At 40.4% G+C, this 19,012-nt stretch overlaps 1 protein-coding gene across 1 annotated transcript in view; it reads left to right on the top strand.

Moving 5' to 3' along the window:
* Positions 1-494: 494 nt before the first annotated feature.
* LOC122811500 (ferritin light chain, oocyte isoform-like) overlaps positions 495-19,012 on the top strand; it is a gene marked incomplete in the record, with an annotated part of 131,757 nt that continues 113,239 nt past the window's right edge. The window contains 1 exon segment of the mRNA XM_044083375.1: positions 495-703. Within this exon segment, the coding sequence (XP_043939310.1) occupies positions 629-703 (75 nt within the window).

Below are 19,012 nucleotides of genomic sequence, written 5' to 3'. Positions count from 1 at the left end.
TCACTTCAATCCTCAATGATCTGCCAGAAAACACCAATTTTATGAAGACCAGACCAGAAACACGAAGCAAAAATTTGGACAGTTGTGAGGTAATGGTTTATCTTTTAGAAAAGACGGAAAATAGAACAAAAACCAAACGCATTATGCAACAGTGTTCGTCCATATACAGTGAGTAAAAGCCGAAAGGAACAACCACAATGGGTAAAACGTTGCTCTTATAGTTTGTGAATGTGAAGCCCTGCCAAATGCAAGGTGCAGGTTCTGCACCAAGATGACGCGTTACATCACCCCAACTCCCCCTCACCGAATAGTAAAACAAGTACTGTTAGTTAGTCATATCTGCGTTTACGCTAAGCTCTCTAGTTTCTAACCTGTAAAATAAAACCATGCTATAGAGAGTAGGTGGGTGCTTTCTGCACAGAAGGCGGAGGTTTTGACACTTTCTTGCGGTGATGGCACTGGGCGGGGATCCACTTCTTCACTATAAAAGTACGGGGTGTCGGTGGGGCTGTTCAATCGCAGAGATTGTACAGAGTTCTTGCTTCAACAGTGCTTGAACGGAACTCAGCTCCGTCTCTTAGCCTTACAGACGAACTTCTATCGGACGTGCAGTACGACCAGTGACACCATGACTTCCCAGATCCGTCAAAACTACCACCAGGAGAGCGAGGCCGGAGTGAACCGCATCGTGAACCTGGAGCTAGGGGCCTCCTACGCCTACCAATCTCTGGTGAGTGTTCGCATTTAGTTGGTCTGGGAGCAAAGCTGAGGTCTGGTTCGGGCATAGTCTTTTACTCTACCGACTACTTTTTTTTTTTTCCTGCGCCACTTATTTTTAGGTTATACCAGCAAAAGGAATGCCTTTTAACAGGTGCAATAGTGCTAATTCAAAAACAATGTTTTAGGGAGAACAGCTGGAAAGTATTACATATGACTGCGTGGGGGCGGCATTTAAAGGGATGTGTCCAAGTGCGGGGGGGGTAGTAGCGCAAAGATTGTGAGAAAAAAAAATTGAACTTTGTTACACTCCCTATAAAAAATTGAACTGTGTTACACTCCCTATATGGGAGCACGATATTCTTGTAATCACAAGTTCGTCTCGGGTGTTCCTGATTTTTGCTTGTTCGTTGTAGGACGTCTAGCCTTTCTTGTAAATCACTGCGTGAAATGCAGAGCGAGTTACTTGTTGACCTCCGAAAAGGTATTTCCATGCAAAACCTGTAGCTTTCCCTCCACGCGCACACACTTTGTCCTTTTGCGTGTGTGTACGTGCCTGCCATTAAATTTCACATACATAGTACATGTGAAGCTAAGGAGGGTTAAGGTCACATAGCAAAATTACTGTTGCTGCTGCGGCTTTGCTGAGTCTTAACCCACCAGATAGGCGGTTGAAAGTACCGACCAAACCCCGCCCAACGCGCAGAAGGGTGACGTTAGTCTGAATAAACGTCTTTGCCTCCATGAAGTAATACTGGTTTGGTAGGGGGGGGGGAAATCAATATACCAGTAATGATTCATTGAATTTGAGCAGAAAACATAATAAAGTACAAAACAATACTATGAGAAGATTTAACTGTCGGTAACTTGAAACTTGGTGGGGTAGATTTTTTTTTTTGTTTAAACCCGTCATACTTTTGGTTAGCAAAAGGCATGTTCAAGCAGGGGATATACTCCAGTTTGTGGAAAAGGCCATCACAGCTGCATACAACTGTCCTTTGCGTTTCAATGTCTTGTGCTTGAACTGCTTGGCAAGATGGGTATGGAAATGTACCCACTCGTTGGCTCGTCCAGGAATGTGTCTAGTAGTGAAAGTATGCCTAAGAAGCGTGCTATATGGTCTAATTTTAAATGACAACTGTCCCAAACCTAGCACTACTTGAGTGAATGCTGTGTAGAATGTGTTTTTCTAATTTAGTGGCCTATATGCAGCTGATAAGTTGCTAATGGTGCTCTCCAGTGGGTTATGGGCAAAAACAATAGACCATCTCACCATTGTTAAAAAATTTAGTAGGAAGTAGTTGTGCTGTTGGCAGGTTTGAGTTGTGTAGAACTTCAATTCCAGTTTCATGCTCCAACTCACTGGAAATAAGCAAGTCACAAGATTAGACTGCTTTTGGAAATGTGTCCTAAACTAGTTGTATACTTGAAAATGGTACACAAAGGTAAAACTACATTTCTAGACACACTAAAGGTCATGGTACACAAGGTAAACTACATTTCTAGACACACTAAAAGTCATAGTTAAAGGTGTTTTGAGACGTCTTGAGTTTCTCTTGGCAGCTAAGAGAATAAACTTTACTGCTGTTCATTTACAACCTAGTAGTAACAAGTAGCTGTGCATAGCTACACAAGACGTGCTTCGTTAGAAATGAAGCGCACAGTTAGCAGGCTCCATTTTACACAATGTTAGAGAACTAACATTTTAAAATTTATGTGCACTTTGACACTTGACAATGGTAGGTCTTGAATGGCAAACATTCTGATTTGCCAAAAAATGCCATCCCCAACACTTGCAAGTTTTTTGCAAGAATACAAGCCTGCTGCACTCCACCCCCTAAAATTGTATACCCCAACTAGAGGGTCTTGCCAGCTAACCAATAGTGATCTGGTAACAGAGGAGGCTGTTTTGAAGGTAAATTTGTACTGCAGAAAGGCTCATTTTCCAAAGTTTTTGCGACTGTTTGCAGTCTTGCTTTTGTTTAAGGAATGTTCAGTGCTTGTGATCTAGTTTTCATGATAGACTTGGAGGGAGATTAGAAGTCTAATTTATCTTGATACAATGGTTTTGATTTGAACTTTCCAATCTGACTTTTAGGCATTCTTTTTTAACCGTGATGATGTGGCTCTAGAAAAGTTTTTTGAGTTCTTCAAGGAGCAGTCCCATGAGAAGCAGGAACAGGCTGAGCGCTTCCTTAAATTCCAAAATCGCCGTGGTGGGAGAATTTTGCTCCAGGATATCAAGGTAAGAAATGTCTTGCTGTAGAGGTGTAAATATCCATGCTTACTCTGGGTAATACTATAAAGCAATTTTTTTAAACTCTGTTCTGGTTTTCCAGAAACCTGATCATGATGAATGGGGAAATGGCATCCAGGCTATGGACTACGCCTTGAAACTGGAGAAAAATCTGAACCAGGCTTTGTTGGATTTGCACAAAATTGCTACAGAGCATGCTGACCCTCATGTATGTACTAATGAGTACTTTGGAAAAGTTTTCTTTTTTAGCACCTTTTTAACATTGCAGAATTGTCAGAGTGCAGACTTTTGGCATAGGTTAGATCAGCTGGAGTTGTGGTCACTTTATTCAAGCCATTAAACATTTTTCAGTTCTCAGACCCTTGCATCTGCTGGTATGTGTAAACAGAATAAATTGGCTGGACTGTAATGGAATAAATTGGTTGGGACTGTACAATTTAGATGAGTAAGGTCACAATGATAGGTCAGGACTGCTCTCAAAAGCTGTGAGCTTAGTGCTGAGCCACTACTACCAAGCACTTCATTGTGTGTAGTGGCACAATGGCTCATGGACTCGTAGTGACATGTATAAAGGGCTGCTTTAATGAAGGTACATCACTGCCACCACCCGTACTGTACTGCACCAATAGGAAGATGTGTAGAACTACAAAGGACTGACCATGTGGCCATGCTGAATGCTAATGAGGCATTCTGGGGGAGAAACGTGTTGCAATTTGCCTTCCTGGAGGCTAATGAAGATCTGCCATGATTAAATAAATTGTTCTGCCATGTAACTTGACTAACACAAAATGTGATGGTGGGGGCCACTAGACACCAGAGCTTGCTTGAGCACAATAATGGCCATAAGAGTCAAGGTTGTGTGTTTGCTTTACTTGCCCAAGATGTCACCAAATGCTCAACAAACTAGATTTAGTAGTCTCAACACCTTTCATAGAAATTCTTAAGTTAGTGACTCTGAACAGTAAACCAGTGCCCCTTTTCTGTGAAAGGGGAAATTGTGTTCAGTATGCTTGTGCAGGCAAGTAAAATTTAATAAGGTGGTTCATAGCACTTTGTGTTCTAAGGTTGGTAATAATTTAAAGAAATTACCATTAAATTGGCAGAGACATGCCCATTTTTTTAAAACTGAAATTGTACTGTCTTTTCCCTCTGAAATAATACCAACCAATGGGCAAGAAGGAAGACCAGACACCAGTATGCATGTCTGGTATTAAAGCAAAAATTTCCTAGGATTGTGGCATTCAAGCAAAAATGTCCTAGGATTGTGGCATACTCACTGATTGCAGACCTAAGGCATGTCTTTTGAGTGTGTACTTGGGATTAGTGTGATAAGGCAGTAAATATTTTTTTACTAGATTAATGGTATTTAGAGTTGTAGTGAATTTGTTCTGTTTAGCAACAGAATGTTAGCAGTATGTTTGCAGTAGTTGCAACTGCGTGCATTGTAAGTTCACCATGAGTTCATGGTAGAACTGTTTAGGAAGCAGTGTAGTGATTGCTTATCAGTAATTGGGTTATGTTCAGGAAGGTTGTACACCACTTTTCATAAATGCATAAGTGGCTTTTATTTCAATTGCAACAGTAACACTTGTCTTTTAAAACAGATGTGTGACTTCCTGGAATCTCACTACCTAGAAAACGAAGTTGAGCTGATCAAGAAGCTGGGAGACCACATTACCAACCTGAAACGTACCACAGCTAACGATCCTGGCTTGGGTGAATACCTTTTCAACCAGATGAGCCTGAAAGACAGCAGCTAAGCATCTGACTATGCTTCTGCCTTCTCCTTATGCAAGTCTGTAGATCATAGTGAAGAGCTTCGTGTATGTCTTTTCTCCTTCTGCCTTGAATCTCCATGAAGGGTTCTGGGTAGTCTGTACTGAGTTTTGATTTCTTACAAACAAATTCATTAAACTTTATACAGCATTAATAGTTTTGACTAGCTTCTTTTTGTTTAATGGGTACCTTGTAAGTTTTGCTTATCCACTGTCATCTTTTTTTTACCATGTCTGCTAGTGCTGTGAGGGTAGCACAGAATTCTTGCAGGGTATGCAGATGTACAATCCTTGATGCCCAAGAAACAATTAAAGTAGCTTAATCACTTATGGAGGACTGCACAAATTGCATGCATCTTGTTGCAGTCCAGTTGTCTCTAATGCTGTAATGTGCTTCTAACTGCCCATAATGTGTAAATGCAGTGCAAATGACTATCATTCTGTGTTGGCAAGTGATATTGATCTGTGCTGTTGCAGCATAGTAGGCTACCATTACCACTGAAGAAGTGGCATGTTTAAGTAGATGTCACACTTTGTGTAACAGTAACCTTTTGGAACTGTGCCAGAGTATTAATGGCTGGCTGAGATTACATTCTGATACATGCTGTGTACAAATTCTCAGTCCTTTAGTTTCTTTGTCAAGGGCAGCCAACCCAGGTGCAGTGTTTGGCTGTGTGATCAGGCTTTCATTACCAGCTTTTGGACCTGAATGCTAGTATTGCATTTCCAGATGGGGCTAAATCATAACTGTAAACTTGCTTGTTGCAAAAAGTGGTGGTTGCAGGTTTTTAATATCTATGCCCCTGCCACTATACAGGGATTAGTTAACGGAGATTGGAACTGAGGGGTAAGGAAGCTTCCTTAACCCTATGGCTATTAAGTGTTGCACCTTAACATGCCATGTTTGTATCTGAATCGGATCAGCATTTGGTTCTGTTTAAAGAATTCCATTGGTTTACTGGTATTTTTAAAACTTTGTCTCTTTGTAGGTATTACTTCACTCCTTCACTTATTCAGAATTTGCTATTTGTTCCAGACTCTGGGTGGTCTGTATTTGTCTGATCTAGGTCGCACAGGAACATGTACAAAATGGCAAGAATAAACTGACCAGTAACACATCAAATGGCAAACTCACATTTCTGCAAAAAAGTGCAGCCCCATTTGAGGCAAGGACACTATGCTCGCCTATCACTGCTGACTTGTCTGTGGCTTTCCAGTCAGACTACTGGGAGGGGTAGAATGTTTTTGCTGCCTTCTAGGGAGAAAGGGGGTTCTTGGGGCCACCCCAGTGGCAGATTGAAGATTTAAAGGGATGCCATTTGTGTTGCAGTGACCTCCATATATGGTGATGGCCCACATTCTCTGGGCTTTGACAGATGACACAAGTAGGTCATTTAGGCCCTTACACCACATATCATACATGTAATGAAAGCCATGATTTCATGTGGAAACAAATTTACTTGAGCTAAAACTAAGTACTTTGCACCAAAAATTGATGCGCATCAGTGGTAGCTTCTGCTTCCATACACTCATACTCAATTTGCCAGTATATTTATGCAAATATCTGTTCCTGGGGTTTTTTGCATTTTTACAAATTTCTTTCCATTTTGGCAAGTGTTAACATGAACATCTATTACTTCTACAGATGTTTCTTGATGCTAACATTCATAAATTTCTAGTCATTGGTCATCCATTAAAATGAGCATTTTTTTTTTGTTCCAGAAAAATTTCCTTATTTCTTGAGCAGCATTCTTTCATTTTATGTTCCATTAACTCTTTAATGTGCATGTTTTACCAGTACTTTTTTGTGTACATTATTCCAGTTGAAATTTCCTTTTAATCCGTTTTGAAGCTCTAAAGAATCTAATTTTCCTCAACATCTGAGCACATCTTGTTAAGTCCCTTGAGTGCCCTTTTCTCTATCTGATATGCAGAATCTGACCAGTTCTGTTTTTCTCTCACTTTCTCAAGTTCTCTGCTTTCCAGTTGAGCTTTGTATACACGTTTCACCATGGTAACTTTGTTTTCTAATCTAACACTTTTTCAGTAATAACTGGTTTGCCTTTGTCATCAGTAATAGGTGATCTTGCTTTTGCTTGCAGTGAGCACCTTACTTGAAATAAGTGTTAGTAATTTGCCTGTAAGGTGTTCAGCTACATTGTGCTTACACTACAGCATAGCCAAAGCAACTCTCATGTTTCTTTTACACTTGGTACATAACCACTCCTAATGTACCTTGGTAGCAAGGAAGGTAATCCTGGTTGGGTTATGTATCTATTACAGGTTCCACACAGAGCAGGGCGTGAGTATCTAGGGCAACCCCCCCCCCCCATAACTAACTTTGGTATCAAGTAAAATGTTGTGCAAAAAATACAGGGAATAAAGCCTTTATTACAAACTGCAAGCTACAAATACTATCTAGTCCTAGTCTAATTCTAAACCTGTTCACAATATTTACACCCTTGCTACTAAATTGATCCTGTGGGGAAGGGCATAGCAAGCATCAACTGGGGTACAATCTTGTGTTCCTATGTATTATGAGGACATCTCTGATAAAGTACATCAATGTGAGCAAAATTAGAGTTCCAAAGCTCCTAATGAGTTTGGATTTACTATAATCAATCTCTGCAAGGATCTACATGTTTATCTTAAGTGAACCTCAAGATGCTGTGCGTATTTACAATTCCACAAAACATGCAGTAGATCCACTCGTGGATAAGAGTAGCATTTACATGCTGGCAAGGCTTTAGTATTAAAATTTAAGAATCGTGGGAGAGGCTTAGTATTAAAATTTAAGAATCGTAGGAGTGTATTAGACCTAGACCATTAGCTGTGTACATGTTTTAAATGGAGAGCAACAGTGAGGTTGATGCATTTTCAAAGGAACAAACTTACAGCTATCTGTCCCAATAGTTGGAATATAGGATTGAGTCTTCATATATGTAGGAGCTAGCAAGTTTATAGGTGCTCGCTTTCTTTTTACTGGCTAAGCTCATTTCTGCAAATCTGACTAGGTCTTGTGTGTAGATGAGAGCATCTCTTGCAGGAAGTATTTCAATCTGTCTTGGAATGATTTTTTGCTAACCTGCAAAGCTTCTCGTAATTCTAGCGGTCTTGTCTCAATATCCCACACCCTACAGTCCTTTATTTGTGGATAAAGATTTAACATCTTGTTTTAATATTTGGATTCCAATGAATAGGTTGGAGAAGTGCCAAAGCACTAAATTTTAGGGTTCTCATCTTTTCCTGAAAATTCTTTACACTGGCAGTTAGGTTATTCAGTTTGAGGTTCCTAAAATTACCTGGAGTTGTGTAAGGTTATGGCTTTGGGCTTTACTTTGCTGCAAAGCACCTGCTGGTGCCAGAATCTCCATAGTGGAGACATTCACACTGTTTTGAGAAGTTTATTAAAGTAAGCCCATGTGCATTGGTAATTCTCAAAGTTCAAGTCCCCCTCTCTCTTTGGGATATCTTAACTTTATATATCTAATTCAAACTGTTTAAGGATACCAGCTAAACTTGGCCAGCTCCTTTATTCGTTTTATAGATGTGGTTTGGAATTATTGCATTAGTAATTTTGGTAAGATTTATCCTAATTGCTGCTTTTGACACCAGTAGCTTCCATCTATCTAGTGTGACATTATTCCATGTGTTTTGTATCCTTGATGGGTGATTCGTTATATTAACAGACTGTTTTGAATGGGGATTCATTGTGATTTAAGGGGTTAATGGGAAATGCCTGATTTGTGATTTACTTCAGTTTTGAAACTGAGTATTCCTGTATTGACTATTCAGTTTTCTTAAGATCTGTGTTGGGGAGTTTGAAATGTTTAGGTCATCTGCAAATCTGGATAACTATTGATATATATATATATATATATATATATATATATATATATATATATATATATATATATATATATATATATATATATATATATATAGGTTGAATAAAAGTGGTGAGAGTGGGCATCCCTGTTTCATAAGTTATTTTGATAGAACTTGAGGTTGGTGTGTTGAGATTAGTGAATTATTCTGGGATATCAAAATAAGATGGAGTTGTGAATAGAAAATCCAGTCTACCCTAGCAAATGCTTTACATGCATCCAAAAATAAAGCGTATCTAGGATTTCTTTCTTATGCAGTTGTCAGACTGTGTTATCCCATGTATGTCTGTTAATCATAAATCCAGATTCATCTGGAGAAATGATGGATGGCATAACCTTTAGCCTTTTTGCAAGCAGGGAAGCTAGAATTTTAATATCCATGTTTATCAGGGCAATCTGTCTTGTTTTTGGAATCTTGTTTTGGAGCTGTTCAGGTGGAGTTATCCCATGTTCTAATATGATTAAACACCTTTTAAAAGTATAGTGAAAGTTTGAAGTTAAATGTCTTATAAAATTCTGTCCATTTGGACCTGGTGCTTTGCCTGTTAAATTCTTACACCAATTCTTGGTGCTTGAATGGGGCTGTTAGATTTGCTTGGGTATTTGATTTTTAGGAAATTCAAGATTTAAGAATTTTTCAACTAGCAGTTTGCTGGGTGTTCATACTATACATTCCTGTGTAAATAAGGACTAGTTGCACCTGCAACAATTCGATGCCAGTGAGTCTGCCCAGTTAATGGTGGTTTTGAATGATCTGATATCTAGGTTCACTAGCATATAGTTTCCCTGTTGCAAATTCCTCAGATTAAAAAGATCTATCTGACTTGTGGCATTAGAGATAATCTATATATATATATATATATATATATATATATATATAGAGAGATATATCTAGATTATTTTTTATATATATATATATATAGTAATTGCCTTGGGAGTCCCTTCCAAAGGAAACTCAAGGAGGTGAGTCTGAGGTCAGTTAGTGCTGTCGACTGCTGGAGGTTGTGGGTGCTTACTTGAGTGATCAACAGGGTCCATCACTGTTCCAGTCTCCACCTATTATCAAATATTAGTCTGGGAATTTATGTAGTAGAAAATATATTTCCGAGAAAATCTGGCTGTTTAGAGCATGGCCCATATACATTGGTGTGGGTTTCGGTTGGTAGTTTGCTGTGAAGTAGCACCATCTATCAGACCTAATTCCAAGGTCTTGTGTTTTAACTATGATGGCAACTCCCTTGGAATTTAAGCAGTCTCCTGATGCAACCATTGTTTTGATCCATTTTTATTTGTATCTATCTTCCAATTATCTAACATGGCTTTCTTCAATGAAGAAATTAGCTGTCTAAAAAAAAAAAATAGGTGCATTTTCCTATCCTGTAATTCTCACAGTCCATGAGCTTATCTTCTAAATTTTAGATACCTTGATGTACTTCAGATACCTTGGATGCCATTAAGTTGTATTGAAATTCCCAGATTTTCTCCCTCTTAAAGATCATAACCTGATTTAGTAGCTTCAAACTTTCAAAGTTGAACCTGTGCCTACCCACTTATCCTCCCTGATTAGAGTGCTGAAATGAAAGACTAAAATATTTCGGTAATGAAATTCAGTCCATTAATATTAAAGTATATCCTTTGAGTTTTAACATTACTAAGTGAATTCCTGTACTTGTACTAAACTTGTATAAAAGTGTGTGTTATAAACTATTCATCTATCATGACTAACCACAATGCTACTCCACTCCCTTTGATCCTTGATGCCAATTGCAGTAGCATATTTGTTGGTGCCTACAGTTTAATTTTTGTGGTCTTTATCTGTGTTCTAGCTGTTTTGCATCTATATTTATATGATTGAGTTTAAGGAGAGATGTACAGTTCTTCTGCAGTTCAGGCATTTGATAAGACAATATGCAATCTGTTTCATGAAACAATTCAGGTTTATAAGTTCAAACCTTGATTTCTCTATTGATCTGCAGAAGCCTCATGTTGAAGTGTGAAACCATTTGCATCTCTCTAGAGCTAGAAACCTTCGGAGATCCGTACATTGAAAGAAAGCATTTAGCTTCAGCTTATCAAACAGGATACTTTAGACGCAGCTTTATGTAATTATGCTGAAGCTAATACTATAAGGGCATCCCTTATCAGAATATTAGTTGTATCCTTGTGAACCTAGATATCAAGCAGGTTTTTATACTATCCACACTAATCAGTTTCACAAACTACAAGGGGGAAAAACAGTATGTACTCTTACAAGCTTTCCACATCTGCTACATCCTGCATTATTCTGAACAGATCTCAATGATGCTGCCTATTTGTGGTATAAAGAAATTACATTCTGACAAGTTTGTCAAAAGTACGGCTGTTTTGTTTGCTAGGTTGGTCACAAGCCCATCATTCACAGGTGTCCATCTTTAAGACCAGTTAAATGTCTTAACAGACATGGCTAAACTGAATAGGAACAATTGGATACACTGGAATGTTGCAGACAATTTAGAAGAGGTCCAAGTTTTTATATGGCCAAACAAAATCCTCTTTGAATAAAAGTTCAGATTGATACTAGGTGGTTGGCTTCCTTGGGCTAGCAGTTCTGATGTAGTGTTCTTAATTTAAGCTGGGTAGTTTTTTTTTTTTTTAAAAAAAAAACAGTCTTATTGCTTGGTATGCTTGTTTCTGGACTATACTGTGATCGTTCATGCAAGTCTGTAGTTATTACAGTATTTTAAGTGGAAGGAACATAAGGCAAGATTGATATGCAAGGGTGTTACACTACATGTCTTTGTCAAACTGCTACTGCTGTTTACGTTCCCCCAGGCCCGAAGTCCTAAGATTTAGATGTTCGTGTTACCCTGCTGCAGTCATCACACTAGGGTTAGCCTGCCATCAGGCGGTCCTGTAGTCGGCCTGAGTTCCAAAGTCTTGGTCTGGTGTCGGTTGCTGTCACTTCTTCCCTGATGTCAGTGCGCCAGGGGTATACAAGAGGCATCTGACACCATTTTCTTCAGTCTTTCTTGCCACACGGTGCTCGAAGCAGTTCGCAAGTGCCGGGCCGACACCTGAGATTTTTGATTCTAATTTCAGTCAGAAGTCTTCAATAAAGCTAAGTACCCCATTGGAACCTTTTCTTGCCTCAGTCTGATGTCAGAAAAAGTTAACAATTGCATTTCTTGTGGGGAAGCAAATACCTCAAGGACTTCCATTCTTGTATTCATTGCCTAGGCCCAGACCACAACGTCACAGGTTGTCTGTTTTGTGCTAGGTTTAATAAGCAAACTATCAAATGCTGTTTTGACTTTGCATGACACTACTTTGGTAGGAAATTTAATTATATCATGTCGTCGAGCAGCCAACCGACATGCATAAAAAATGCAAGGATAAAGACAGGCATCCTAGGAACAAGCCAGACTCCGAGGCCTCTGCTGAGCCAATTGCCGGTTCTCTGGTTTTCAGTGAGGTGCCTATGCAGCCCCTGATGACTGCAGAATTGGAACCAGAGACTGCTTCGGATTCTCAAGCGGAGAGTACTAGGCCGTCACAGCCATCTTCATTAGGCCCTTCCGACACTGGAGCAGAAGATGATTCCTGTGCAGTAGAAACGCCTTCGGTTGCAGAAGTAGTCTTTAGACCGACTACACTCGTCATTAAATCTTATGCTAAGCTTAAAACTCCATTAAACCAAAGACTACATCAGTCTCTAGTTCAAGGCTCCATGCCTAAGAAACAGATGCTTAAGATGGCTGGAGATTTGATTACCCTAATGAAGCCACGATTTTAGGTCCTGTTTGCAATGATTCATGATCAAGAGTTGGTAGGACATTGGTGAATCAGTGACCATTGCATTGCTAGTAACCACTGTAGTATTCACATGTAAAATCTTGCTGGAAGAACCAGAGTAATTGAGGCAGCCATCGAACCTAAAGTTTGAAGTATTATTCTTGCTGGAACTCTGTCACTTTAGAGGATCTGTCTGACTAGAGCCCTTATGCTTAGTAGTCTCTGGAGGAAGGAAAGCTCTTCCTGAGGTAGTGTTTAGATGTGCCCCTGTGAAAGCTAGTTGCTGTGTAGGTTGCAGATTTGATTTTTTGAGATTTATTGAAATGCCTAGGGATGTGCAGACAGACATAGTGTAGTCTCTTGCCTGTTCTAAATGATGCCTCATGGTAGCAGTGAGGAGCCAGTCATTGAGGTTTGGAAAAACTCGAAAGCCTTGCAGTCTGAGGTGAGCTGCAACCACTGCCATGCATTTGGCAAACACCCTTGGGGCTGAGGTGAGTCTAAAGGGTAGTGCTTTGAATTGATGGTGACTGGCTTTTAGCCGGAAGCGTAGAAACCTCCTGGAGCTTTCTCCCATTTTTATGTGGTAATAAGAATCCTTGAGATCTATAGAGCACATCCAGTCACCTTTTTCCAAGAACGGAAGTATGGCTTGTACTGAGACCATCCGGAATTTGGTTTGGTGGACCAATTTGTTGAATCGTCTGAGTTCCAAAATTGGTCTCCAGTCTCCTGTTTTTTTGGGCACTGAATCTCGAGTTAAACCCTGGATCCTATCTGGTCTGTGGGGACTTTTTGGAGGAATTTTTTTTTTTTTTTTTTCTAGCAGCTTTTCGATTTCTAAGACTGCTGGCTCCTTTTGATTGGTTGGAACATCTGGGAGTTTTTTTTCTGTGATTTGGGAGTTACAAACAAAATGGGATTTGATAGCCTCAGGATATTATTCCGTGCACCCATTTGTCCAAAGTTATTAGTTGCCAGGCAGGTAGGTGTATAGATAATCGTCCCCAGACTGCCTCCAGAGGAGGCCAATCTGGCATCCACTCAGAGATGCTGATAGGAAGTACCAGAGAAGGATTCTCTGGACCCCTGATTCTGTGGTCCATTCCTACCTCTAGGGAGGTGTCTTCCATTGTTTCCTCCCTCTGTCCCTGGGGAAATCTTTACCTTGTGAGTCATAGAAAAGCCCTTTGGATTTCTTGAACCATAGTCTCCCACTCCTCTGATTCCTTGAGTAAGGTTGCTGAGGGGTAGAGAAACGTATGCCCATGGCAGATAGGGTCTTGCCATCCTGCTTAGTTCTGGTTTTTTTTGGTCTTTAACTTTTGGGCCAAGAAAAGGGTGGATCCGTCAAAAGGAGCATTGATGAATGATGCTTTGAATGGTTCCGCAAAGTCCCTTCTACCAATGTGATTCCTCATTAAGTGCAGATAAAATATGTTCTGGCCTCTTTGGGATAAGCCCTATGACATCGGGTATCTTCCACCCATGGAGAAATCCAAGAACTGGAGGGTTGGATGCGAAAAGCTTCTGGGTGTACGGACTCCTCTGTGGAAGGTTGGCTGGACGACCAGCTACCCCTCTGCTTAAGAATTTCAAGGATGTCCCTAAAAGAAACATCTTCAGGGGGTGACCTAGGGGAATCTTCCTTTTCATCGAGGTCAGTATCCTCGGTGTAAGACTCTTCCGGGGAATCGAGGTGCTTCCTCTTGCACTTCCTCTTCTTCGGCACTTCCTCATAGGGATTCTCTGGGGAAGTTTCTGAAGAGGTGAACCACCAAGGTGGGCGTTCCTTGGAACTTTTGAGACCTCTGTCTGGAGATGAGGTCAGTGGTACCTCTGGCCGAGATGAAGGGGAAGAAATCTGTCTCGTCATAGAAGGCAAAGGCTGTGAATCACTGAAGGATAAAGCCTTCTCCATGATATGGAAAGCAGGTCCCCCCATAGAGGGATGGGAGCCCAGAATTAAAAGACTGCTTCGGAACCGGGGTCACACCCCACACCAAGGACACCATCCCCGCACCTGGAGCCTGGGTCTGAACTACAAGGGCTGATGCTCCGAGTGGCATGGGTGGCTCAGATGGAACTGAAAAGGTACCATGTATTCCTCAGATGGAACTGAAAAGGTACCATGTATTCCGGAACTGACCAGCAAGTTCCGACCCCGGGAGTCCTCTGATGCAGAAGACTCGGGGATACTCATGGCGGTTGTTTGAACTGAAGACAGAGCTATCGGAACCGACTCAGTCGATTCTAAAATTTTTGGGACCGAGGACTCCATGGCTCTGATAGTTGGAGGAAGAGTGCAGTTAGGAGTTATGGAGTGTGTAGTCTTGACACTAGATTGGCTAGATTGGCTCAGAACCGAGGATAATCCTCTTGCCACAAGAAGCTGATCCAATAACCTCATGAGTCTTGTTCTGATAAGCTCTTGGTAGACCTCACAAATTAAGTGGAAGGAGACCTAGACCATCTTACTTCCACAAAAGGGGTGTCTCTGAAGGGGGATGTTTCAATTTTGCTGATAGAAAATATCCCTGAAGACAGAATGACCTTCTCCAGAAATTCAAATCTCTCCATGAAGGTGAAAATCTGAGGTACCAGAAGCACCAGCTATTAAATATTTTATAGCAAAGTGAACAGCTTGACTCCATGGTGTGTTTATTGCATTTTATCTGGTTTGGAGATTTTACAGTGTTTGGCATGATACAAATATGTACAGCTCAACCTGTTGAATGCTTTCCCCTCCTCATCTGCAATAAGTAAACTCTATAACAAAAGAAAAAAAATTGCTGTCCAGGACCAGGAGGAGCAGGTGCCCAATTGGAAGCAATCTCTCCTTAGCCTAAACAAGCAAATAAGAGCACTAGTGAAATCCTCCAAAGCAAACTTTGAGTCCAGATTGGCCACATCTGCTAGAGACAATCATAAGACCTTCTTCACATATGTCTGTAATCTCAAAGGTATTACCCAGATCTGTTCAGAACTGGTGGTCAAGGACACCACATATACAAATGTCATAGACATAGCAAACTTGCTGGCTGACAGATTCAGTGAAAATTTTACCCCTCTGTCCCCCCTATCAGTAAATCAGGACATTCCCAGTACCTGCCCCCTTCCCCTTCTATCTAAGGATCAGGTTATCACTGCTCTCTCAAAGGCAAAAAATACAGCCTCCATGGGACCCAATAACATCCCAGGGAGCATCCTACATGAACTCGAGCAGGAACTTGCAGCACCATTAGGCCCCCTATTCAACCAAAGCCTGAGTACTGGCTTTGTCCCAGCTAAGTGGAGGACAGCCACTGTCATCTTTACACAAAGATGGAGCTTCCACTGATTGGGGAAATTGTAGACCCATCAGCCTAACTAGCCTGATCTGCATGGCCATGGAATGGATTATCATGGACCTCATTAACAAGGACATTGGCAACCTCCAAACACTTGCTCACACAGTTTGGCTTCATCAAGGGGAGGTCATGTCTGTTAAATTTGGTCTACTTTTTTTGAGACAGTCACCAAAGCCATGGATGAGGGGAAGACAGTGCACACTGCCTACCTTGACCTGGCCAAAGCCTTTGACACTATTCCCCTCTCCGGTATAATAGATAAACCATATGTTACCAGATGGATAGCTAACTGGCTCACTAATAGAACCCACCTAGTCAAAATAGGTCATGCTAAACTCAAGTAACCTGTACACAAGGCCTCAACCTAGTCTGTGACATCAATAGGACTTGTTGATTGGACAGGTTTGTGTCCCAGAGACTCCCCCATCTATGGAATAGACTCCCTTTCCACATCCAGCAGAGTACCTCTTTGCCCCTTTTTAAGCGCAACCTGGATAATTTGATGGGAAATAGAAAATACATCCCTGGGATTCCATTCATGTCCCTGCTGGACAGGGGCATTGGGTGTTGATTTGTCTATGCATGGGCTAAACTCTTGTCTAAGCTTATAAGGGCCTCGGGGCCAATAGCCTAGTAACTTCCTATGATCCATCCCAACTACCAGTAAAGGTATGGAGAGGTGGTTTGCTGCTCTAAGAAGATACAGGACCCTATAGTTATTGTTGTATCACTATTTTATGCCCATGCTAAAGAGTTTTGCATTGCCATAAGTCTCAGTGTGAAAAAATGTATATATTGTAGTCCAGGTTAAGCACTAAAGTTGACAACTGTAGCTGTAGCAAGAGTGTGTACCCTGCCTTGACTTAAGCATTGTGGCCACTACATATTTATATGAAGGAGGATATCCATATCAGAAAGATAACTGATTACAAATTCTGTATAACATATTCAAGGACACTCCTAATTGATACATTTATAAACATCTCCAGGGGGACCGTCCATGTCAGGATATTTTTCAGTTTTTTTTTTTTTAAGTTTGATTGCCTATTTAATTAAGTTCTACTTTATGTCAAGGGTGATAGCCAGGGTAAATGGTTCCAGTCAACCATTGATGTCAGTGATGCTGATGGTGTAGTCCTTTTTCACACCAGTGACCTGAAGACATCTGGTAAGTAGCCAAAAATAGTCTGTAAAATATTTAGGAAGACTGCCTGAGTGACCCCCAGACCTAAGGCTTTTAATAGAAGTCCAGTACAATAAATGCCATGTGATCTTTTCCATCCACCTGTAGCTACCTCCAACTCAGCAGATATGACTTCAAGTTAATGTCTTATCCAAATGATTTTATCTCAGGAGTGCAGCACTTCCTCAGTCCAATGCCAAGGGTGGCCCCTCAAGAGTGCAGCACCTCAACTCTTCTGCACTACAATGCCAGTACTGGAAAATAAATATAAGCACCTGGGGTGGAAAGAACCCAGATCCTTGTGATCTTTCCAGCGTCAAAAGTGAGTGTGCTACCTGCAAAGCCACTGATACCTTTTAGCTCCTCCTACATTAAGCAAGCAGCAGTTGGTTCTTGTGTGGCATTCAAACGTATCTGCCAAATTAACTCCTTACAGTCTAGTTGAGTCTGTCAGTCACCCCCCCATTGGAGAGGTTTTAACTCTGTTGATCACCCCAAATTTATATTTGACCCCACTATAGTTGTGTGTCTGTAAAGGGCATTTTTCATGTCTTTCCTTCTGATATCATACAAGTGTTCTTAGACCATCTTTTTTAAGGCACGTTCAGTCTTTCCAATGTAAAAACTGGAATATAGACCACAAATAGTGATGTAGACAACACAAAGAGTCACAATTAGCCCAAAAGATAAAAAAACGCAGTGGCCTGACTTTGTATAAAATGGGGTAGGTGCCCCATCCTCACATGTGGCTGCAGTAATGACAAGCTCCACACCTCCAAGCCCCTGGGTCCTAACATTGCCATTAAAAGCTTTTCCTGAATGTTCAAGAATTTTTTTTTTATATTATGACCCCTCTTGTATGTAAAGCAGAGTATGGATCCGTGACATTTCTCCAGTCTGGGGTCTGTCTTAAATATGTTCTTTACTGATGGAAGTATACCTTAAAAATCATAGGCCTTGTGAAAGTGTTCTCCCCTGAACAGTATAAACATCAAAACAAGGTGTTTCTTCTTTCCTTCTTAAGATGGGTGAGTATCTATCCTTCCTCCTCAGTAACACTGATTTTTCTAATCATCTGGGGGGATAAACCTCTAACTAGAAAGATACTGGATAGTTTGTCTATTTCTGTTGCAAAAAATAAGTCGTCCATAATCATTCTGGATAATCTTATAAACTGGCCCCTGATGAGATTATTTTTCAAACTTCTAGGGTGACTACTATTGTAGTGCAAGTAAGAACTGAAAAAAGTGGGTTTTCTGAAGATGTTAGAAACAACTCCCCTCTCAGATTTATATATGGTGACATCCAAGTAATTCATACTGTTCACGGAATGCATACTGGTGAATTGAAGGAAACCAGTGGATTTATTAATACAGGTAATAAACCTGCTAAGTGTTTATCTCCCATCCAAAAATACAGATATCATGTAGGAAACAGAAGTATCTAGTCCAAAATTTAGAAAAAGGAGAATAAAGTCAAAAGATGTTTCCCATTTCCACATAACCATATTAGCATGGGGGGCACAAGCTGCCCCCATAGCTACGCCTGTACGTTGTTTATAATATTCCTCTTCAAAAAAATAAGAAGGTATTAGTTAATACCAGTTCCGTGAGGTCCACTAATAAATCAATTTTCCTGATGTCTATGTATTTGAAAGACACAACAGCCTCCCTAAACCACAATAAACCCTTATGGTGGGGTATACTACTAAACAAGTTAACAACTTCAATAGTGACAAAGCTTAAATCTTTGTGCCAGGAGTCAGGTGAAATGGTACTCAGAAGCTGTGCTTAATTGCTGTTCTACTTTGGCTGATGATTTTATAATTCTGATGAATTTTATACACTTTGTCCTTGACAACAATTTTGTTTACTGTGAAAGTGAACACTACAAGCAAGTACAGGGGGTAGCAATGGGTGCAGTGTGTGCACCACTTTACACAAACATTGTGATGTAGGTATGGGAACAAAATTGGATTGAAAATTCACAATTTAAGCAAAGTTGGTTATTATACACTTGATTTCCTGATATTTTTATCCTATGGCATGATTCTCAGGATTGGTTAAATGGAT

Source organism: Protopterus annectens, chromosome 9.part0 (genome assembly GCF_019279795.1).
Source record: "Protopterus annectens isolate FY-2018-M chromosome 9.part0, PAN1.0, whole genome shotgun sequence".
In the NCBI taxonomy this organism is placed as follows: domain Eukaryota; kingdom Metazoa; phylum Chordata; order Ceratodontiformes; family Protopteridae; genus Protopterus; species Protopterus annectens.
The sequence above is the reverse complement of the archived record's forward strand: the minus strand, read 5'-3'. Positions and strand labels throughout refer to the sequence as shown.